The 24,168-nt window shown below is 36.3% G+C and overlaps 2 protein-coding genes across 2 annotated transcripts in view; both read right to left on the reverse strand.

Moving 5' to 3' along the window:
- LOC145786650 (uncharacterized) overlaps nt 1–1,420 on the reverse strand; it is a 49,969-nt gene extending 48,549 nt beyond the window's left edge. Inside the window, exons 1-2 of the mRNA XM_082598349.1 lie at nt 1,316–1,420; nt 181–300 (exon numbers count right to left, since the gene is read on the reverse strand). The gene's annotated coding sequence lies outside the window, so the exon portion shown is untranslated. The remainder of the gene's footprint in view (nt 1–180; nt 301–1,315) is intronic.
- LOC145788308 (plectin-like) lies at nt 103–22,533 on the reverse strand. Its single transcript, XM_082600089.1, has 18 exons — nt 22,421–22,533; nt 21,558–21,619; nt 20,802–20,891; nt 17,648–17,725; nt 17,151–17,243; nt 16,544–16,707; nt 12,054–12,169; nt 11,671–11,777; nt 9,930–10,112; nt 8,788–8,963; nt 7,249–7,342; nt 6,140–6,285; nt 3,951–4,119; nt 3,391–3,522; nt 2,746–2,823; nt 2,119–2,274; nt 1,316–1,510; nt 103–300 (listed from the first exon to the last, which is right to left on the reverse strand). The coding sequence occupies exons 1-18, from the start codon at nt 22,479–22,481 to the stop codon at nt 103–105; spliced, it is 2,298 nt and encodes a 765-aa protein (XP_082456215.1). The 5' UTR covers nt 22,482–22,533.
- Between the last annotated feature and the right edge of the window lie 1,635 nt (nt 22,534–24,168).

Here is a 24,168-nt window from a genome sequence, read left to right on the forward strand (position 1 = left end):
TATCGTTTCAACGTCCGGTGTCCGTAAAATTATATCAAAATGACAATCTTTGAAGCTGGCTGGGTGCGAAATAAAAGCTTGACTTTATTTTATGGAAACCTTTCAACGTAATTTTAAGCTCTTTGTGTAAACATAAGCTAAAGTCACGGTAACTTTAAGCAGTTCTTTAAATTGAGTTACCTTGAGCTGTTCAGTTACCGAGGCAAGGTCATCTTTGCCTGGAATTTCCTCTTGAATGGCAGAGAGCTTCTTAGCACAAGCTGAAATATTTTCTTGGCATTTTGACCACAGCTCATCAAACTAAAAAAAAGATAACTCGTTCGTTTCAAATAGATACCTACAAGCCACAGACAAAAAACGAAGCTTGTTTTCAGACTTATTCACCACAATGCCATTGAATTCGCTTTGCTTGCACAGGAATCAAACAGAGTTCATAAAAGAACGTGCACCAATATGCAACATAACATACCAATGGTTCAGCACCGAACTGTTCAATTATTCCATGTATCGCACTATAAGCTATTAACCAACAAAATGTGTCTTTTTCAACGTTGATTTAACGTCTATATACATTAAAAAAAGCTTTAAATAAATGTGCAGTTGGAAAACAGAGTTTTAACACCAACAAGGCGAACGTAGTAAAAGTGAATGATACGATTTCGTGCTAAGTGAGTGCTGTTCAAGTGTTCCAAGCACAGACGCCATGTGCGAATATTAAGTACAATGGTATGTGATGCAGTGCCACAAATTGTGAAAAGCTTACGACGCAAATCTTCAATCTGAAATATTTCGTTCGGATAAAGAGTGAAGACATCGAAGCGGAAAAAAAGAAACAGAATATGACTTAATGAAACAAATACAATAGAGAGGGAGTTAAAGTAATTTTTTTTAAATAGTTTTTAAAGTATTTGAAAGGTAAGAAGCAAAAAACACCACCTGAGTAAAAGAAAATACAGAGTAGTAAGTGTCACTAAATATCAGTGATTTTCCTGACAGATATTGAAAGTTTTTTCAAATTATAGTCCTGCCAAAATATTAACATTTTCCCATTGAAGTCAGACTTTTGCAAAATCATAAGCAACTTTATAAGACAGCTGAAACTGGAAAGCATTCAAGAGTAAATATATGATCTTATAATATAATAATATATGATATGATTAAAAATTAAAGGTTAAATATATGATCTTTAATTTTTTACATAGATCCAACGTTTGCTGACGTTGAATACATGTAAAAAAACGGTTGATTTGTTATCTGGGAAAGATTGGCTTGCCCTTCTTTGTGTCCTAATTTCATGCGTGATAACACAACTTACTGATTTCTGTTTCGCTAAATCTTTGACATGTTGCTCGAGACATTGGAGCAACGAAGACAACAGCTTCCACTTTTCAGAGATAGATGCCACGTACGCAGACACGATGGTAGATGCTGGATGACTTTGTAACTCAGCGCCAGATTCCAAAATGGCGTCAATATGCGGCTTACGTGCTTCACAGTCTCTTGTCAGGCTCTGAGACAATTTGTTAAAAATGTTATTGATACTTAATTTGTTGTGTAGTTTTGTGTTTCTATATGTCATAAACTTGAAGATGTTAAACTTGATCACGTTACTCGGCTTCGTATGCCTATGGTTCAACAAGACAAACTCTCTACCGAAGCTCTATGTTATTAACACAAGAAAATAAGAAGATTGGTGCGTGAAATCAATGTACATTCAAATGGAACTGAGTCACAAATGCGGTGATTGTTTGGCCCCAGACAACAACCTGCGTCATGCAGTCATGCGTCTGCAGACGTTGAATCAATGAAAAAATGACAGATTTTGGTATCTGAGGCTGAGCTTTATTGGTCAAATCGTCTCACAATCAGCAAAAGTTTCGTTTTTACATCGTTCCAGCGTCGCTACACGTTGAAACGATTTCAAAACGGCAAATTTTACTGGTTGGCATGAGCCAGTGATGCCATACTAACGGAAACATTTTCCCATAAAGATCTTTTCCATAAAGGAATTTTTATCAAATTCCACAAAAAAATTCATTGTGTCAAGTTTAGACGAGCTCCTCGTCGATGAAAAAACATCACATTAACGTTGATGTACGTAAATAAACAATCACAAACCGTGAAGATGCTTTCCATCGTCGATAGTTCAGATGAGCAAACGTCTTTGGAAAGTAGTTGTTCTTCTTTCTCTTTCATCCACTTCAAATGCTGAGCGGATTCGCTCATGAAGGCTAGAAGGTCGTCAAACTGGGTTTTCTTTACTTTGCTATCGTTCTGTAAAAACAACATCTTGTTTACTGAATAATAATTCACATTATCTTTTACGTATATCTACGCTTACGTTATTTCAACGTTTTTTTGAGTTAGTTCAAAGTTTGAATTACATAACTTTTTTTGCGTTTTTACGGTAGGTTTACATTTTCGAAAAAAGTCCAAATTTTTTTTTTTTTTTTTAAGCAGCCTGTTTAAGCTATTGTTAAGCTATTGTAGCTTCGTTGCTTAATACTTTCTACAATCAACATTCTTAACTGTCGTCATCTTTTTTACGCATGGTAGTTGGGGTTTTTTATGGTAGTTTTTTACGCAATGTGCCAATTTCATTTACTCTGAAAATTCAACTTTCGAGTTTCAAATAAATTCAGGGGCTCAGGCCTGAACTATCAGTCTTTTTTTGAATAAAGATATTGGTCTGTTGTTACACATGACCAACGTTGAGTTATGAAGTCCACTAAAAAGACCACAAACCTCCAGTGTTGCCATTTTCGATTCAAAGATTGCAAGCAATTTGTCATATGTAGATGAGTCGTTGAAACCTTCCAAGGTCTAAAAATATATATAAAAAATGACGATATTTCCATGAACGCATTGCCTGAAACAAATCAAAGCTTCGTTCCTAAAGTAATGCGGTTCTACAAGTCACTTTTAGATTGATCTAACGTCTGCAGACGTTGAATCAATGTAAAAAGAAAGACATTTTTTGTCTGGGAAATGACAAAACCAGTGCTGACCAACTCCAACTCACAATGTACCCTCCAAAACATACGTTTAGAACAATAATCATGATAATATGCAATAATAATAATCATAAATTCACTTAGTCAAACTAAGATGCAAATTTTCATAAGAACAGATGAAAACATAAGTGCCCAGACAGCAAATTAGTTATTTTTACATTGATTCAACGTCTCCAAACGTTAAATCAATGTAAGAAACTTATGCTTTGCTGTCTGGGCGTCGGAATTTGAATCATGCAGGTTGATGTGCTTTGGCGAGCCCGGAACCATTCCATGAAACTATTGAAGCGGAGTAGGATTAATCTGACTCAACAGACTCGAGATAGTCAAGATAACTTTGAAAGCACAAAGCAACGTAACTGAACATTGTTTCTACCTTTTGATCTAGTCGGCAAGTGGCAAGGTCCTTGGTGAGTTGGTCAATATTCTCTTCGATTGCATCAAGTTGTTGGATGGAACTTTTCACTTCTGCAGCATCATTTCCCCAAGGCAAATTCTCAATAGCAATCTGAAGAAATTACACGGAATTAAAACGAAGACTACATTTATGCGTGAAAACGTATAGCTCACACGTCTTCTGATGTAATGAGTATTATTGTGATTACTGTATCAACTTAATAAATAACAGTGAATGATTGTGATGAGGTTGTCGCCTATGTCAGACATATTAGAAAAAACAATAGGAGAAAATTATAGATGAACACCCGAAAAAAACATGGATTGAGAACATCTGTGAATGTGCATGAGTGATACTATTCAACAAGGATGCCAGAACAAATAATTATTAAAACAACTAAATCGATAGCTAACGAGTAAAAAGATAAAGATAGTAACACTAGTTGACGCTTAAAAGCACCAGCGCAGTGTTTCTGCTAACAAATATTTTGAAGATGAAGCAAGGCACAACTTTTGAACTTTATGACAACAGGTAGTCACCTGGTATTTATCCGCCAAGCGAATGCAGCGTTGAAGAAACTCGTATTCCTTTGTATCAGACACCTTCGCATTTTTCTTTTCAGCTTCAATTCTCATCTCTTCCGACTTGAGAAGAGCAAGCTGGAACTGCGACTGCAACTGCGCCAACTTATCAACAAGAGCAGATACACTGAAAAAAAAACATACTACAGAAAACCACTTCAAAAGTTTTTACGGCTGGTTTTATGTCCCTTATAAGATGCAATTTCAGATGTCAGTTACATCACCCAGTGGTGAAAGCGTCTAGAAAGGTGTCGGTTCGTCACTCAATGAGAGCATGTTGTTTTATTTTATCAAGACCATTAATTACATGGTTGAAGGGAGATATAAAAATTAGACTTCCTTGCCTTCCTGTCCGCCTGATCTAAAGAATCAGCCACCAAGCATAAGCAACCGGAGGTAAAAAATGAAGATAAAGTGAATGAAAAGCATTTTTTTAAAGCAACTATTCTTCAAGCAAACTATTCTTCAACTAATATATCCACAGTCTCTTGTAAAAGAGACCAGAAAAAAAATGAAGATACGGCACTCCACTTTTAAATCATCTTTTTAAAGCAAGTATTCTTTCCACAGTCTCATGAAAAAGAAGTTACAAACACATAACATCACCTCTACAAACCTTAAATGGTTGCTTGTTGAGATCAGTGGCTTCAACGTATTGAAACAAGAGCTGTTGGAAGATTAGGCTAGCAACCTTCTCATTTGATTTTATACTTAGCATTTTCATTCTGTAACCTCACAGAAAACCTATACAAATCTGTCCAGTACTGAAGCATTATAATTCAATTGTCTAAGGCAGGGGTTCTTAAACTTTTTGAGCCGCGCTCCCCTTTGACGTGCCATCCAAACTTGCGCCCCACCAAACTACCAAATTAGCAAACATTAAAGTGTAATGACTACAGGAATTTATATTTAGCTTTCATCAATGTGAGGGATGTAATTGTTTTTTGAAAACCAAAAGTTTAATTCGAGGCTTTGTAGCTGATAATGCACACTTCAGATCGGCTTCACAATCAATAAGTTTGTTTCGATGTTTTGTTTTTAAGTTCAAAATTGTAGAAAAGCCACTTTCGCACAGATAAGTGGACGAAAACGGAAGAAGTGTGCGTATCGCCACGCTACCCACTCCCTTGTATATGTGCAAATATTTAACCCAAAAATCAGTTAGTGGCATTGCTTCATAATCGTCTTTTGCAGTGGAGTTACACTTTATTTCCAAAAATTCCTCTTGCAAACCGTCGGGAAGAATGTCCTCGTTAGCACGAAAGGGATTTCTTGTCATCTTCCATTCTGGAAGGTCGGTGTCACCCAAGTCTGGGAAATAGCGTTCGAATTCTTGTTTCAAAAGCTGAAGGTGAGCCTCCACTTCAGCCTTAAGCTCACCCTTCAGTTCAAGTTGCTTTTTGTCAAGTGCAGTATCTAGGTTGGTAAATGAAGCTGCATTTCCTATTTGTATTCGGCGGTGCCACAACCCCAGCTTTGCCACAAATGCTCGAATGGAATCATAGCTATTAATCCGGTTAGTATTTCTGCCCTGCAAGAGCAGATTTAAGTTATTGAGGGCCTCGAAAATGTCCACGAGGTATGCCAACTCCAGCTGAAACTTCTCTGATGAAAATGGCAGAAAGAGATCTTGCTTCCCATGAGCTTCCAAAAATAGCATCAGTTCATCTCTCATTTCATACACGCGGGCTAACTGATTACCTTTCGATAACCAACGAACAGATGTAAGGAAGAGGAGAGTCTTATGGTTCGAATCCATATCCTTGCACAGCTTGGTAAACAGTCTCGTATTGAAGGCACTGGTTTTGACGAAGTTGACGGCTCGTATGATTACTGTAAGCTTATCTTTCATTGCAGCTGGTAGAGTCCTGGAGGCCAGAGCCTCACGGTGAATCACGCAGTGAGATCCAATGGCATTGGGCCTTTTTTGCTTTATCCTGGCAATAAATCCACTTAGTCACATGCGTTTAGTCACATAGTTTGACATCGCTCGCGCCCCCCTTGTGAACCTTTCGCGCCCCCCAGTTTAAGAACCGCTGGTCTAAGGAAAGATACGGAGTTCGATTCATATAAAATAGTCATTTTGATTAGCCTAGTTTTCTTAGCAGCGTTGGATCAGACTCAGCTGGTAGATTAAATATGCGAACCTTTGATTCAACGGTTCCGCTTGTTCACATTTCTCTTCCTCCAACTTTTTGACGTCGTCGACAATGATCGGTATTTGCGACTGGCAACACTCCAGCAACTTACTTACGTCATCAGGTAAGGATTTGTCTTGGTCCCCGTTTTCAATCTAAAAACACATAATACACATGAAAATCGACGAAAAATCAACAGCATCTGATGGGAAGACTTCTAAAGCCTTCTCAGCTTCAGGTTCCGATTTGACAACAAGTTATTTATAAATCAAAACCCATCAAATAGTTTTTACTGAACTCCTCTAATTGAAATGCTTGCAATTCTTTCTGTTTGCTGTGGTGAGACGTTGAATGCGAAAGAAAACTTCAGTTTTATGTTTTGTTTTCAACGATCAAAAGCAAAAACTATATCACTTGCCATAGCATAGAAAGGGTCTGGAAAAAGGCAGAAGCGACAAAACACAAGCGTAAAAGCGTGCTTGAATCCAAAAGAATTAACTAAATGAAGTAAAGGCATTGGCACTTAAGCGACGGGGTCCTTGCCAACAAAAACAAAGTGTAAAAACTTCGACCAACAGACCACAGTGAACATGACAAGGAAAATGGATAAACTCTAAAGCCCCAAGCATGGCAGATAAATCTAATATTAACCAGGTAAAGGCAAAAACATGGGAAAGATATTAAGTTGAAGACAAACGATTGAACAGAACTTCTTTCTCATCAATGCAAACGTCGTTAAAATTTTGACATCATTTTAACGACGTTTGATGTACGAAAAACCTTTGTAACTTGGTTTTTAGTTGAGTAATGGTTGCTTTTATCCCATGCGGTGAAAATAGCCATTGTGGGTTAATCAAGCGTTCAATAAATCAGCACCTTCTCAGGCAGTCTTCTATCTCAATAATAAGCAAAATTGCTCTTTTTCTTACATTGATTCAACGTCTGCAGACGTTAAATCAATATGAAAACGACCTATTTTAACATCGGGGATAGTCTGCTAACCGAACTAATATTGTCTCGACGTATTCAAGGTCAATGACCTTACGACAACAGCCCGGCCTGTTTTTATTTGTCGCCAGAATGTAAAAGAATTTGAAAGGCTTTAGTAAATTTATTACCTGTTTAATGCCTGATTCTGCTCTGTTCAATTTTTCTTGGCATTTCAAGATAGCATCTTTTAATTTGCCAATAAAATCGTCCAAGTATTTTATTCTGCAACGACATAAAAGATAGTGTACGATCCAACGAATTATGATATAATTATTCATGTTCAGGAGCGGATCCAGAACGTAGCCTCAGATGTCAACAAAACACAATAGTGTGTAGGACTATAGCAGTGCTTCTCAACCCCTGGGTCGCGATCCAAAACTAGGTCGCCGTTTTATTTGGCTGGGGAGCTGTGTGTTAGATGTGTTGATAAAAGATCATGTCTCTTGAGCAAAGTTAAAACTTTCTTCCATTAGGCTACTTTAGTTTTCGTAATTTCCTTTGTTCAAACTACGCTGCAGGTTTCACCCGACGATTTTGCCACACGCATTTTGCGTTGAAGTGTACACAACAGTACACACTAGAGCCAGACTGATTTGAAAGAATTAATTTTTATTCTGCAAAGTTTTGGAAACAACAACACGAGGCGAATATATCTTTGCTTTGGTCGCCTCATTTATGAATGAAGAGGGATTAGAGTGGGCCAGAGAACTACCAAAGCATTTTTGAGTTTCAAGAGGAGTTTATTGACATTCAGCGCAACAGAGTATTGATGAACTGTTTTATAAAAGAAACCCTTGGTCAATTTTGGACAAGTCTAGAATGAAAAAACTGTTGTTGGCACGCACGCAGTAAAAGCTCTCTTGCCATTTGTTACTACCTACTTGTGTCAGAACGGGTTTTCTGCGCTTACATCAAAACAAAGGAGAGAAATTGTCTTCAGCCTGAAGATGACATGAGATTGGCACTGAGCAAGATAGCTCCACATTTTGACAAAGTTGTTGAAACAATACAAAGTCAAGGCTCACATTAATTAAATTCGACATTTAGTCGTCATTTTTAATCGTGGTATATATGAGTGTGACTCATTGTTTCATGCTTACAAAACATTGTGCGAAACGTAGTTTTGGAAATAGGGTCGCCAAATCTTCGCTATTAATTTAACCTTAATTTTTGGGTCGCCACAAATAAAGGTTGAGAAGCACTGGACTATAGGTCCACATTAATCCGACCTTGCAAATACACCGTGAATAAAGTTACTTTTCTGTGTTTTAGGGTTAGGGATAGGGTTAGGGGCGGTTAGGGGGAACGATCGTCCCAATCGCTCTCCTGGATCTGTCACTGGTCGTGTTCACAGAGATTATTTCGCTTATAACTACTCAAGTTATGTACACACAGTAGCATAGCTTTGGTAAATAAATTACTCTGTTGTAGGCTACCATGTCATAGACACATGTTATGAGGCCAAGAATCAGCAGATATTCTGTGGTATGCAGCAGTTATGAAATCTCCTGAGATGTTACTTTACCTACTTGGCTTTTTTGTTATGAAATAAAAAAGCCAAATGTTAACAGATGGCTGCATAGCGTGCTTAGAGTTACCGGTAACAAAAAACAGTTTAGATTACGAATCTTCCTCACATACAACTACAATAAAGGAAATAAACTAACCGTTCAAGTTTGATGCGCAGTTCTTCTGTGCGCACTTCAATGGCTTCCAATAGCAAAATCCATTTGTTTGTGACTTCAAGAGGCTCGTTGCCACTAATTGGTTGATATTTGCCACGTGACTCTAAACTTATTTCTTCAATATTTCGGTACTTTGAAGTTAGGGTTTGTATGTCCGCCTGCACCAAAATCATTTACTGTATAAGAACGTAAATTAATGCAAGTGATGGTTCAACAGTGAATCCTGAAACATCAGCAAGAAATATGCGCAAAAATTCAACGACACTAATCTAAAAAGAACAGATCTAAACCGCAGTGGGAAACAACAATCGCAGACTAGACTAGCGTGTCACCGACTGCCGCCCTACAATTTATTTTTCTAAGCCCGAGGACCCTAAATGGGGTTGGGTAGCGACGCTCATGTGCGTGAAAGTCTTGCGAGCTCATATCTGCCTTTAAACCAAGACAAATTTTATGAACATTCCTCTCTAAACTGAAACACCGCCTCTTCTTGATATACCATTGTGTAACAAGTTAGCCACATCATCGCATGAAATTGCTGACAACATTTTAAAGTGCGCCATTGAAAGTCTAAGTGTAGGATGAATGAGTCGCGACTTCATACAGAATAGAAACCACTGGTTTTGCTAATTACACCGAGCAATGTCAGCAGTCTCAAAGCTGGGTAGAGCTCAAGGTAAAAGCTACAAAGTAGAGTTTCGTAGATGTTGCCAATGATGCTGCAAGTCAGTTGGCTCTACAAAATGATAAATACCGCAAATATTGCAGTGGCCACTGATATGTTTGTTCAGGAAGTATGTGCAACTGTGCACTTATGTGCAGTGCTGGTCAAAGTTCTCCAACCTAGTGTTGCAAACGACGCAAGGCAAAAATCAACGCATTGCTTAACTGGCATAAATCTTGATGTCACGTCTGTTATTTGTAAATAATGCAACGTTGAATAATAAAATTAACGAGGTTTAGTCAAACTGTATAACAAACATTTTTTCTGATTTATGTTCATAACTTAACTTTCATTTGCACATTACACAACAATCCAACCTCTCAACATAGAAGTAAGAATCGAATTCGCTATAGCAACTTCAACTCATTCAAATAGAATTAAAAAGCTTTTCACACTAGACCTCTTTTTGCTTTAGATCTTTTGCTTTGAAATCCTCCAAATCTTGTTGGAGGACTTCCACATCTTTCAAGGATCCTGCCAAGTCGATGTCCTTTCCCCTCCTCATGATCACAATCCGCTCTTCAATCCATTTAATGATTTCCACTTTAAGGAGAATATATTCTTCCCATATGATGCTCCACTCCTGCAATAAAAAGTGGAAACCCTTTAATTCAGTGATTATAGCAATATGCATATCCTGACTCGTTACACGAATTATCTGTAAACGATATAACTAACAGTCCAGTATGAACATTTTTCTTAAACCGTTGTTAAAATTGGTTTTATTTTTGCTCTAACAGGTCTTGTCTCGCATATTTATCAAGACATCAAACGCTTTTAAAAAATATTGTGAAAAAAATTAAGAAAGACCTATTCAGTGAAGTACGCGATATGTGTCTTTGTGACTGTTACAGGTAATGAAATAATTTTCAACCTGATGCAAGCCGATGCAATTGCACGAGGCAAAAACGTAAGTGTTTCGGCAAACAGACAAATACCATAACAGTCCAGCTACACCTACAAGCCGCAAAGAAGAAAGTGTTTGTTGTAGTTGACAAACACTCAAAAATCGATAAGCTGTTCACATAGTGCAGAATTTCATTCTGTAGAAATGCGCAGCTCGCACAAGTTTCCCTTTTCAAAGTCACCATAATAAGTTTCCGACGTTGTTCATCAAACAATGATTATGATTGTTTCATTGCGTAATGATTATAATGATCATAATTATTATTTGGTGGTTGGGTTTTCCATTTGATCAGGCCAGCGTGGTTGGTACAAACGTTAAATCAATGTAAAAGGACGGATTTATCAACTAGGAAGCGTACATGGCACATAGACCAGCTGTAACAACAAACTGCCGGACTTCCCCAGGTAGTAAAATCCGTCATTTTTACATTGATTCAACGTATTTAGACATTGAATCAATGTAAAAATGACGGATTTTGCTGTCTGGGACGTTCGCTTTAATCCAATTATCACAGTTTATTTCTGACGTTGGTTAAACATATGGGAACGTTGACACAATGATAAATAAATGATCAATATACGCAAGATAAAATGGAGTAAGAAAATTGCATGTTTAAAATAGTTTTGTACAAATAAGTTGCTGGAATAGCTGTTTGATCAACAACACGGAATGGCAAAGAATTACGTTGTCTTCATTCATCAACACCTTGTTACCACTTTAGAATGCAAGCAGACTTATTCGTCGTTTGATACAACTCCATGATATTGGACAACTCATGACGTCATAGGAAAATTGTCAGTTTAGTTTCCCAGACAACAAAATCCGTCATTTTTACATTGATTGAAAGTGTGCAACGGATTTTGCTGTGCGGGTGTGTTTCTAGTTTGGTCAATGAAAACAAAATCTAATGCTCCACTTGTCATAACATAGCAGAGAGCTAGAAAAATGTAGAAGCAGCAAAATGCAAACGCTGAAGCTAAAGCGTGCTTGAGACCAAATGATAAAAAAGTACATACTATTTGGCACGGTTATAACACCTATCACATATGCGATTTCAAATTTTGTATGCTTTTTATTTAACTGAAAAAACGCAGCTTGATTGTAGATTCCTTTTCAGCACCCAAAATCCCTTTCACACAAATTCAACATCGCCATATGCTGACATTGCTCTTCTAATGATGTGATTATTCGCTGGGAAGAAATTATTCTCATTTAGTCAGACCAGTTCACCTACCTCTGCAGTAATCCTCACAGGCAGGGGAGGTATTTGAGGGAACATGTCGTACAACAATGAAATGTAGGTTATGATCGAACGTTCATCAGGGTGATTCACATTAACGTCTAAAAGACATAAGATTGGTTTCGACACGTCATAAAATGCGATATTTCTAGTAAGTGACAATCATATCTTCAGTTAGATTAAACCCAAACAGCATTGGTGAGTGTTGTTGCATTTAAAGTTCGAAAAAGTAAAATTAAGATAAGCCTTTGAGGGTAAGCTAGCAAAGAGTATGATGACAGAGTTAAGTTACTTTAAAAATCGACGACATTTCAATTTGACATTTGTGTATGGCAGAGTTAAAGTCAAAATATCAACAAATGGAAACCGGTGTCTACCTTCCGAATCAAGTAATCGAGTGACGCCGAATTCTTTTTCCGCCAAACTGAAAGCTTGGTCCAAGTTTTCAGTGTTGTCTCCAGCCATCACCTTGTCCATGTCAATAAGATCACATCTGAGTGAAAGAGGAAATTTGAAATCAGATTATAACAAATCAAATTTCGTACGTTGTTCTTGGCACTTGATTTGTGGGAGCCAAGTTTGTTGCACAAATGACCTGGTGCATGGTTATTTCAATTTAACGCACAATTGTAGCAATTAAAATATGATGAGATTGATATAATTTGATCGTTTCCGAAATTGAGCATTAGGACATGAAAATTTAATTATTAATAGATTTAACACCATTTTTAGAAAGTTTTTAATGTAACCTGACAGGGTATCGAACTCATGCCTCAAGATTCAGAGACGAACACTTAAAAAACACTAAACAACCTTACTGTGCCGGTGTAACGGTCCAGGAGTTACTGCGGTCTGAAAGTTACCGTAACTTCTGGACCGCGTATACGCGGTCTGAAAGTTACTGCCAGTCCAGAAGTTACTAAAACAGGGTTTTCAGATTTGACGCTTGCAGCAGATTTGTATAAATGATTTCAACATTGGAAACATGTTGAACTTGAAGACTTCCACCATTGCATCTTAACAACCTGATTTACAGCAGAAACGTAATTGGGAATGAAGCGAAAATAAGATCAAAGTTAAAAGATGAGTTTTGTACCAGAAATTGTTGCTGTTTTGGAATGAAATTTGAATTTGTAACCTAACAATTTACGTAGGCTATCATTTTAACCTGATTTGTTTGTATTATACCATTTGAAGTTGTGTCCGTGCCTTACGTGCGTTGGCAAATAAATTTGCATGGGGAGGTGATTGACTAGATGACCACTTAGCCTATAGTCTTTTGCTGTCATCCTGATTGTGCTATAATGCAACCTACGATTCACAATGTAGTATTATGAGTGTTTTATTGACTCATTGTAGGCTATATGGCTCTGTTGAAACAAATAATTTAATTGATCATCGCTCCAAACCTTTCAAAGTTTAAATCGGGCTATACGTGAATCGGTGGCATTTAATAAGCTATAGGCTACAGCAACAGGCCTTAATATATCGTGCAAAGTTTGCATTTAAAGGCTGAATTGTTAGCCGCTGGTCTTGAGTTGTAGTTGACGAACATAGTCTTTGACTATATTTTATCCTAGGCCTATTTCATGAAAGTTAAAACCAAAGTTTTCTAGTGAATGAAGCACTGAGCCTATTTTTGGTCTGGTTTTTCATAACTACCGTTTTGAAGAAATATAAAGTAACTTAGGCTACATGTAGGCCAACCAGTAGTCAAAACGCCATCAACCTTCAGTGAGTAGGCTATCACAGTCTCACACGCGGGGAAGGCTTTAGCTTTTACGAAAGTTACAGTTTCGGTAGAGAGTTTGTCTTGTTGAACCATAGGCATACGAAGCCGAGCAAAGTTTAACATATTAAAGATTATTATATTTACAAAAGCCACAAAACTACGCAACAATTAAATATCGAACGTTTTCGACATCACAAGATGTCCTCTTCAGGAATAATATACATACAACTTAACTACATCTGAATAAAATACAACGGTTAACTAAATCTATAAACAGGAAAATACAAAAACTGCACAGTACTTCTGACTAGCTCAAACTCAACGATAGGCTCCACGAGAATCAAAGGTAACTGCATCAAAAGGTGTTAAACAGATCACATGATATGGTAGAAAGGCAAGGTGCGAAAAAAATAAATTAAAAATACAGAGAGCAAGAAAGACGAGCCGCAAGCAGACAATTGTCTGTTCAAAAGTGGATTGTGACGTTTTATGTAGCCTACAAGGCTTCCAAGATCTTAGTTTGATACTCAGACCTGCCTCTGGACATGATCTCAAATTGCTTGATAGAAACGTTGTTTTGACATTCTGTAGCCTACATGAGAAAATGTGATCTTTAATTGCGCTTTTCTGTACAGAATTCAAATTGAGGTGTTCCCCAGCTCTAGTCGATAAATGTCTTGTTGACATTTTACGAAAGTGTTGAACACTTTGAGATTCCAATGAATTTCCGTTGGACTCCCATCGAAAACACGTGGCACGAAACTTAAAAGTCTAGAATTATGGTTTCGTGGTGAGAATATTTATCCTTGGGATTCATCTTTCGCACACTTGCAGAGGGTTTAATCTACTGATCAAGTGAAATTTCAGTCCATTTACAAGTTTTCCCAAAAGAATTTCGAAAAAGCACACCCACTTACAAAAGCAGTAACTTTTGGACTGCTTCTGCAGCGTTGCAGTCTGGAAGTTACTGTCAGTCCAAAAGTTACCAGCGGTGCCAGGCGTTTTACAATCGATAGAAAAGCGAAAATTGTTTTAACTAAGTGTAATGAATTCATTGCTCTCAAACTAATGCAAGCTTTTCAGTTAACATTACAAAATACTTATAATTATTAATCTGACCTTTTGAGAGGTTAAAAATTTAATTATTTTTTTGAAACAAAATTAAATAAAATTTAAATGAAATATTTGGCAACTCTTGTAACTTTTGGCATGCAGTAACTCTTGGACTGCTACACCGGTTTAGTTTAATTGTGTTCGCTGAGCTGTGAACGATTACAAAGTATAGGTATGGGAATTACTACATCTCTAGCAATAGATTACTATCCAGAACAGCAATAGTAAATTGTGAATGACAGTCAAAGCTATCAGACGGTCTCAAGGGTACAAGTATTACACAATGGCAGAGGAAATATACAGAGGGATATCCCCGAAAAAGGTCACAAAAAGACGTAATAGGATCAGAAAATGGAAGCTTTAGTTACAAGCAGCCTCAGCAAGATATTTCACTCTAATAAGATAAGCAGAACAATGCAATGAGTAAATAATCACCAGATGTCCAGTTCATTGTTTGTTGAAACCAGGTTTATGCCTGGTAGTTGAAAATTAAGGGTAAAGAGGACGAAAAGGCTAGAAAGCAAACCTTGATGTTGACTTTCAAGTGTATCATTAAGCGTTTTGCCGTGGTATAGCCGCGTGTTCGAAACAACGTCGTTCGAGCGTTGGTCAAGCGCTCTTAATACGCACAGTACTTTGAGAAATTGATGAATATTTTAAGTTGCATTAAAATTGGTTTCCTTTATCTGATTTTGTTCGCATCTCTCCACTGCAGTGGATGATGATTGATCAATTAGTAGCGTAACTGACCACTACTAAACCAACAGCAATACAGAAACCTATTTTTATGAGTCAATGCTGTGGTATAAGAAAAAGTAACAAAGAATTGACAGCAGAAGCATTTCTGTTGAAACCATTGTAGATGTACAGTATTACCTTTACTAGAAAGACAGAAAAAGTTGCCGTTTTCATACCGTTGCAAGATATAACAGCGTTGTGAAAAAAGATGTGACAACAGTGACTTTTGCTGGCCAGTCATACCATTACCAAACCATTATTTGTCAAACAGAAGGAATAGAAGAAATAGAGTGCCACACAAAATTGGTAAAATCAAATTCTTTGAAAAGCTTTCGCCACACAAGTGTTGCTTTATCGGTACATTACTCTTATCGAAGTTGGATCTACGATGAAGTCACATTTGCGTGGCGAAACAATTCAGTGTGGTACCCTCTGTAATTTCTTGGATTGTTAGAAAACAATGCGCATCCAGTTGGATGATTGATTAATTCAAGAAAGATATTCTATAAAACATTTTATGACAAACTCGGAAAATGAATAGAGGTTGAATTTTGAATGAAAACTGGTTTGCTCAACTAAAGTGGTATTTCATGCTAAACATTTCTACAAGCTTGTTCGTTAGGCTGCAAAACAAAGTAAAAAAAATACAAAAAATATATTAACACAATAAAAATGCAACTTAAAGTATCAAAAATGAAACCGACAGCATCAAGCAAACGAACAACTCAACGCGCCGTACGTGGATTACCGTAACTATTGTAGTGTGACCCATCGTCGCAAGGCACAAAACCTTAACCGATGACTTCAAAGAAAAAAATGAATAACACTTATAAGCCAAACAAAGGAGAAGTTTAGACTATATACCTCTTGACATTTCAGTGAAATAAAAGTCTTAGATTGAAGTGGTAGATAAGAATGCTTGAAAACTACTCGCACAAACTGGTAAATATTCCATATTATTTTTAAGTTTATCCAACGAGAGCAACTACAAAAGCAATGCAAACTTGCTTCGTTTTTTATGAAACATTCAAGGATATTGAGAAGTGATGATTAATTTTATTGGTTATGTTATATATTTGACGTGTGGGAAGATGTTATCAAATATCAATTAGTCATAATGAATCAAAGAGGGTAGCTTCTATAACTCTTGTGGTATCCAACTTTGCGTTTGAAAATAAAATTACTGGAAAGAAACAAAAAACGCCAATAAAAAATTTAACAAAATGCCTTATTTATGTCGTTAGAAATGATGAACAAAATAATTCAAAGCGATGCAACACTAACCCATTTCTGTGCAAGATCGCATTGAATGCTTTTCCATTTTGCCAGGATGAGCTAAAATTCCGGACCTCGATTCCATCGTAGCCGTCCATGTTGCGTTGGGCCCATATCAACAAGGCTTGTTTGGCTGAGATATCGTCGCTTCCTTCCAACGAAATTTCTTCTATCTATTGTCAAAAACAAAAAGATTTAAAAAAGAATCAATTTAAGTGCACCATCATTATCCATTTTGCTTCAAAGAAGCCTGATCTTCATCCCGAAACATCAGGGTCGACCAGTTGTCTGCAGCGACTCTTCCATCTCTATAGCTGGCATCTTCATTTTAAGAGCACCACTGTCCACTAGATGATTTATTTTTCTGCCGGAGCCACGCTAATCTGATGATATGTGTGATTTTAAAAAAGAGAATGAACAAATCGGGTATCGAACTCACATCTCATGACCAAGAAACGGGTAATCGATCCCATTAGTTGATGAAATCGCTGAACCAGTCCTACTTATGAAGAGAAAACTTCGCAGACTTTAACCACTGATCGATCACTGCTACATTTTTGTGTAATGTCTTTTAAGTACGCTACAGATATCAGTTGAGGCAGCTACTGAAGCTTACTTGAAAGTGTAAGATTATGGTCCATATGAGGCCCAGCGTTAACTTGGGGTTGCCGTCAGTAATGTCGTCATTTCGAATGTTCACGAAGCGAAGCTGAGGATAAAAAATTACAATCCAGTAACAAAAGGAAAAACAAACAATAGAATTTAAAAAATAAGGTTGTTGAGTTGAATAAATAACACTCAGCTAAAGACGGGTTCAGAGTTCTCTCCTTTTATCCACATCAAATTGATGTAGTTTTGTCGCAATACTTTTCGCAAAACTTGCTAAATACAGTATTCTTATAAGAATACGTTATTAAAGGTACCGTGAAACTACTACGTGTTATTGGTGCTGCAATAACAGTCTAAACTCCCTTATATATATATGTAAAATGTTTTGGTCAGTCTGGCGGATGAATATTCTGCATTGTACTTTGATTGCAATTCATTTTTGATACTTTTGGAACCGCATCCGCCTACAGAAAGCCCAAACGATCGCTATGCTTCAAACCATACCTTGCGTTGCCGCAGAAAATCAAGAGCAATTTGAACATTTTGAAGCCGATGAAATCGCATTTGGCCTTTTTCCCGAGGCTGTGGAAAAAATATATACAAGTAAAGTTGACGCTTTTTACAACCATTGATAAGATTAGACATTGCACATATACAAAAACGACAGTCCCCACAACATAAGTTTTCACTGTCACTATCTGGACTGAGTCTGAACACGTGAGCCGTATGGGTCGAAAAAAGTCCCCTCAGCAAAATACCCAATAAGACGAAAAAATTTATTATTTTTTACATTGATACAGACGTTGAATCAACAATACTACCAGCAACCACAAAGCACCTCTCGTTCAATTTGTCAAACGCATTGAAACAACAAAGAATCAAGTTAGTTGACTTAACGAATTTGAATAATTCTGTAATTTTGAAACATCTACCAAACTTTTAGCAGGCTAGCTGGTGCAACTCTCATCGATGCTTTGGAAATCACCAGCAATGGACTTTGACTGAATTTTACTTTAGATCCTAAGTTTGGTATTGCTTTGTGAATTTTTTACTATTTGCGCAAAAGGCGATGGTAATTCAAATACATTTCAAAATTGCCGCCCGAAAATTGTAGAAGCACGCTCAACCCTGTTAGTATTGTGTCTTTGATACATATAGAAGCACAGTTTGTATCACAAATGAGACACTTCATAAACGTCAATTGTCTTCAGTATGATGTAGCCGACCTGTGTTGTGTAATTGGTATTTTTAAATGATTTTTTTTCGCAATGCTTTTAGTTAGCCTACCTAAGAAAATGAAATATCTTCTGACAGGTGTCAGGTAATTTGTGTGAGTATCATTTTGTTTGTATTGCCTTAGTTAATTTAAGTTTGCAATTTGGCTTCAATATCAACAAGTTGTAAATCACCGATATAGATCGCAAAACGAGAAGTTGTTCTCAAAGATTTGAAGTATTCTGAGCAAGCTATTTATTAATTTCTGAACCGTATGTTATTTATGAATAACTTTGATTATATGAACTTAACGCAAACCCACGCCCATCAAAAACTGACACACAAAATGTCAAAAATCCATACATAACGAAACATAAGTTAGACAGCGTATAAACTTATCATTTGACACGCAGACATTAGATTCTACAAAACGAATTGTATCAACCTCCCGCCTACATATGCGACTTATTAGTAATGTTGCGGTGTATGTTATAGCTGTGATATTTCCAATGATATTAAAATCGTTGAATGACAAGACAGTCATACACCGCTCCGGGCACATCTACGACGTTCACAAATAAAGTGGAGTGAGCAAAACGAATCAATTCAAAAATACTCAAAACTTTCAACGAAACCCGTTTAGAGTTGTTAAATTTTTAACATATTCCCAGACGTGCGAATACCAATTAAAACGTTCGTAAAATTCTATATGTCGTTTTCTCATGTCATCTTGCAATAAGATATGCACATTGAAGATAACACTAAAATCAACACCAAAATTGTCAAGGTAATTAATTACCGTATAATGTTATTTAAGGACATAACTACCTATGCCATTTTGCTGAAGGCGGTTGATATTAACTGTACGCTCAATAAACGCAGTAATTTGTTTCAAAATTTGATACCAGCCGGCAGCCGCAACAAATTGATCAAATTAGACATTAATTGAGTGATGTAACACAAATGTGAATCATCGAAGCAGCTGTACGTAAAGTAATACCGGAAATTATGCCTATTCAATTTCCTGGTGAATGAACAGACAATCAAGTTCAGATAGACGATCACCAGTGTGCATGATGACGCAGACTGCAAATCTCATACTGGCATAAAAAATTGATGACATTCCAAATGCATCATAATTTTTAATTTTAGTATTTATACAAAGCAATACCAAGTACTGAATCTAGTATCAGAATAATCATCTTTTCTAGCAATAGTTGCACCGTTCATTTTCTAATAAATACGAAAGGAAAAGTAGAAACTACGATTTAAATACTGTAAATTAGGAATGTGACATGTCAATAAAACAAAAATATATTTTAACACGTTATTACTAGGTCCTTTCCTGTCGTCAAAGTTGGAGAAAAATTTGTTCAATACAGTACCAACAAATGTTTTTACAAGGCCATGCAGAATTGCTTTTTTTTGATAGTAGAGTAAACCAATCTGAATAAAGGAACTGGTCAGTTATAATACAAACCACATAGTATAAACTACAACTTCAGTGACAGTCATTCAACCAAAACATAAACTATGCAATACAAGGTACACTTATAAAAATACAAATCAGTTTATTCTCGTTAAGTCGGTTCAACCAAGTTCACTTGACAAAATTATTTCGATCAAATCAAGCATCTTAAGTTAGTCTTCAGGAACCCTGGTCTTCATCCGGAAACATCAGGATCGACCAATTGTCTGCAGTGGCTTATTCATTTTTCTCTATTGTTAGCATCTTCAATTTTTAAGTTCCTTTTTATCAGGTCAGCCTTCACGGTGTCTTCCCATGCTTTGTTCGGTCTTCTTTTTTTGATTTTTCACGTCACTTCCTCATGTCAAACTCGCTTTGTCAAGTTATTCTCCTCCATTCGTTCAGCATGTCCAAACCACCTCAAACGATGTCCAAAGTACTCCTCAGTCCTCAACGTCCTCAACATCCGTCCACTCTCTCAATACATCATTTCTAACTTTGTCAAGTTAGTCAAGTTAGAAATTCTATTTTATAATGTATTGATTAATTGAATTTTTATCCTCTAACTGAAAAAACTTCTTAGAGAGCTTAATCCTGGCAGTTTCGCATTCTTGTAGAGGCTTTTGACTCGGGGCCGGTTACCGAGATTGACAGAGTAAAGTTTTCCAATTGTTGAAGGGTTGTTGCTAGGGAATTATTTCATCCATCAGATACCGCTGAATGGAGAGCAGTCCTTAACGTGCGTTGCTCAAGCGCACACCCCAAGAGTCGAACCAGCGCCGCTTGATCTTGAAGCTTCTTTGTTCACGAAGTCACGCACTAACCAATTGAGCTACCGAAGTGGATATTATTATTATATATAAGTGTTTATGTTATAAATAAAATTAACAATTAATATTATGAATGCTTAGCCCTGGGTTAGATCAAGCTCCACAACATTCAAGAAATAAACCACTTAAGTAATAAATCACTCACCAAAGTGGTTTGAGAGAGGGTTTCAAGCAAAGCAATGAGGTTGTGGCCATCTCGGAGGTCCTCATAGAGGTTTTTAATATTCCGATTCACCTTAAAACACAATGAGATAAGCTGAGTGCTGTCTAGATTTACATTACAAAAGAGACATGTGGAGGGAGTGCAATCAATGAAATAGGAATGACACGAAAATAGTTGAAGTCGTAATAGAAAGAAAAAATGTTATTGGAAAAGGAAGATTTCCTGTGGTGATCTCTGATTTAAAGAAAAGCCAAAAAAAAGCAGTTGTTGCGGTAAAGTGTTAAAATTTTGATTAAAATTAAGAAAAAACTCAAAATTGTATTGAGCTAGTCTATGAAATAAGGTATTTCATAAAATGCAGCTCATGGTAACTAAGATAATACATATTTGTTTATGGACATAATATGAAACTAGTTGGATCAATATTGACTTTTACACCCACTGTGTAAGCACTATCTTTTAGTAAGACATTTCAACAAATTTAAATTTCTAACACTGTGATATGTAATGTACAATCAGCATACAAGTTATCCCATTATAAAGTTTTATCTTTCACAATAGTGATGTAAAAAAGGCCTACAGGAGTAAAGAAACAAATAATGTCGTTGGAATGCTGCCAAAATTTAACAAGCAAGCACATTTGAAAGCAAAACATGCCATACTCTGTCACAATTTCTGAAACTGCACATCATTACTTATTGAAAGGATCAAAGGTCTTCACTTGTTTGCATTACTTACCTTTGCTAAATATTTGTTGACCCACTTGGTAAAGGTTTTCTTTTGAACTTCATCTCTTGCATCTGAAAAGACATAAAAAAAAACTAAGTTTTATTCTGTACAAGGGTAGATATGCTATATATTGCAGAAAATCTGAAGAATTAATTTTGAAAGTTTAAGAAACCCACTCATCTTAGCCAACACATGTTGTAATGTTTGTAGTAGTACAAAATAGGTTAAATCGAATTTACAACTTGCAAAGTAGGGCCACTATCAAAAAAATGCTCTTTAATACAAAGAGAGAATAAAGTTGGCAAAATCAAGCATTTTTGTTCATAAACCTTGTTTATAGTTTATATATAGTTATAGTTTTGAAATGCAAAATGACATTAAAAGAAATTGTTAGGCCAGCCATACTACCCTGCTTTGATACTAACAAACCATTATCAAATATATATACAACAACTATTAATGACAAGTAACGATACCACTTAAACAGTTCAATACTTTCACTAGCTCATATTAGAAAAGGCTAAATTCAGGAGTCAATGTTTTAAGTATCAATAAGTATCATTAAGCAAGACTCTCAAACATGGGATATTTAAATGAAAGTCTGTAGAGTTAGATGTCAACTGTGTAAAAAGCTGAGACTTTGTTTAAAAACTGGTGGTTAGTCATTACATGAGGTGAACAAAGTTTAAGTGACATTACATTCATATCAACAACAATTGCAAACTTAACCAATGACTGGGCCCATGGGCCTAAGTAAGATAACAAACATTTTACAAGTTTTTAAAGCTACCAGAGTTAATTTCGGAAGAGTTTCTATCAAATTAAGCTGAATATTCCTGTAATTCAACCAAATAAATCAATAGCAAGCTAACCTCTTGCAATATCAATTCTTCCTTCAAAAGTATCAGAATGAAAATCATGATAAGTTGCCATTAAGATGAATTAAGAAAATGAGATGAATTTGATTAAATAAGACTTATATACTAAAAAAATAAAAAGATAGTTTTTATACATTGTACATTTAGTTTGAATACATTATAGGCTACAGAAATTGCCAATAAAAACAACTGATCCCATGTAAAATGACTAACATCACTAACTATACAATGGCTAACATACAACTACCTTTTTAGGTTCAATCAATATATATACAGTGAATTAACTAAAGCCATTATTGGTGCATGTGCAAAAGAAAAATAAAATATGACAATTCAATCAATTTTTCTTTCTTCTAACTACAAGAATGCATCTCTTTGCTTGCTACTGAAGCCCTTTAGCTATTTTTCTGATTGATCCAAAGACTGAGAGATTATAGCCTACTCAATAAAAGCAACAAAAAATATGCTTTGCATAACATAACAATGATCAGCTATTTTCAAAGAAAAAACGTTAAACATGAAAACAATTCAACTTAACCAAGAGGGCTACCTAGAAAATATGGTTACCTACTTCTATGCTAATACAATTTCTTGAAAACATGTTAAGTTTTTAAAAACAAATTAATTTGTTGTTTAAGGATGTGTGGTTTGCAATATCAATATCAAGTTAGGACTGAAACTAAACTATAGTATCAATACAGTTTCTTATTTTTTACAGTTGGAGTATCACTATTTTTCGGGACCTTATTCAATTGACCATGGCATGTCTATTGTAGCCTATGGATGTATGCGCTCGTTTCTTAGTAAATCTATTAGAGTGAGATTTTATAAAGAAATTTCTAAAGGCTTGCATAATAAAAATCTGATTGACTGTAAAGCTACTTTTAGGTTTTTATAAAAATCTAATACTACTCATGGTAAAGCAACCTCGCAGCTATGGCTGGCTCATGCTACATTGCTACGGACTACAGTGTTGGCTGGAGTGCTGGACTGCAAGCGATCGGTATTGTTTTGATATGAAGTGCACTCAGGCGCAACGAACTTCGTGATGATAAACCAAGCGGAACGACAAACAGCGGCAATGATGCATAACGTATTGGGTTACTTTTCAAAAAGTCTTCAAGTAAAAACTTTTTTTTTTAATAAAGGGACAATATTTCAAAACTACCAAACGCTTTTTTTGAGCGAAAACAATTTTTTCATTTGAAAGTATTCCAAAATCTGGCACTGGCTGTCTGGTTAGTCATCAAATTTATCTGAATCAACTTGGACCCACATTTTTTTGTCGAAAGTCGCTTTAAGTTGAATTGTAGTGAAACAGTAACAAACGTTCTTTTAAACTTCCGTAAAAAGCTAAGAATTTTTTTTCAATTAAACAAGGTTTCGAACCAGTGGCGTAGCTAGGGGGGGCGGACCGCCCCGGGCGGCACGTCTGGGGGCGGCACTTTCAGACTACGATTTTTGATTTTGATTATAATCTGATAAAAAAACGCATTTCATTTTCACATGCTTTTTCTTGAAGGGGCGGCAAAATCTGAATCCGCCCCGGGCGGCACATTCCCTAGCTACGCCATTGTTTCGAACTCAAACGAAACTTGGCATTATTTACTTTTGACATGCGGCTGCGTCTATAAATCTTATGCACGGCTTATGCATCATAGACCAAGCCAGTTGGCCCAGCCTACAAAGATAGATGAATTATAAAGCTAAAGAGCAAGGCAACCTAACATACTTTTCACAAT

Source organism: Aplidium turbinatum, chromosome 2, assembly GCF_918807975.1.
Source record: "Aplidium turbinatum chromosome 2, kaAplTurb1.1, whole genome shotgun sequence".
Lineage (NCBI taxonomy): Eukaryota > Metazoa > Chordata > Ascidiacea > Aplousobranchia > Polyclinidae > Aplidium > Aplidium turbinatum.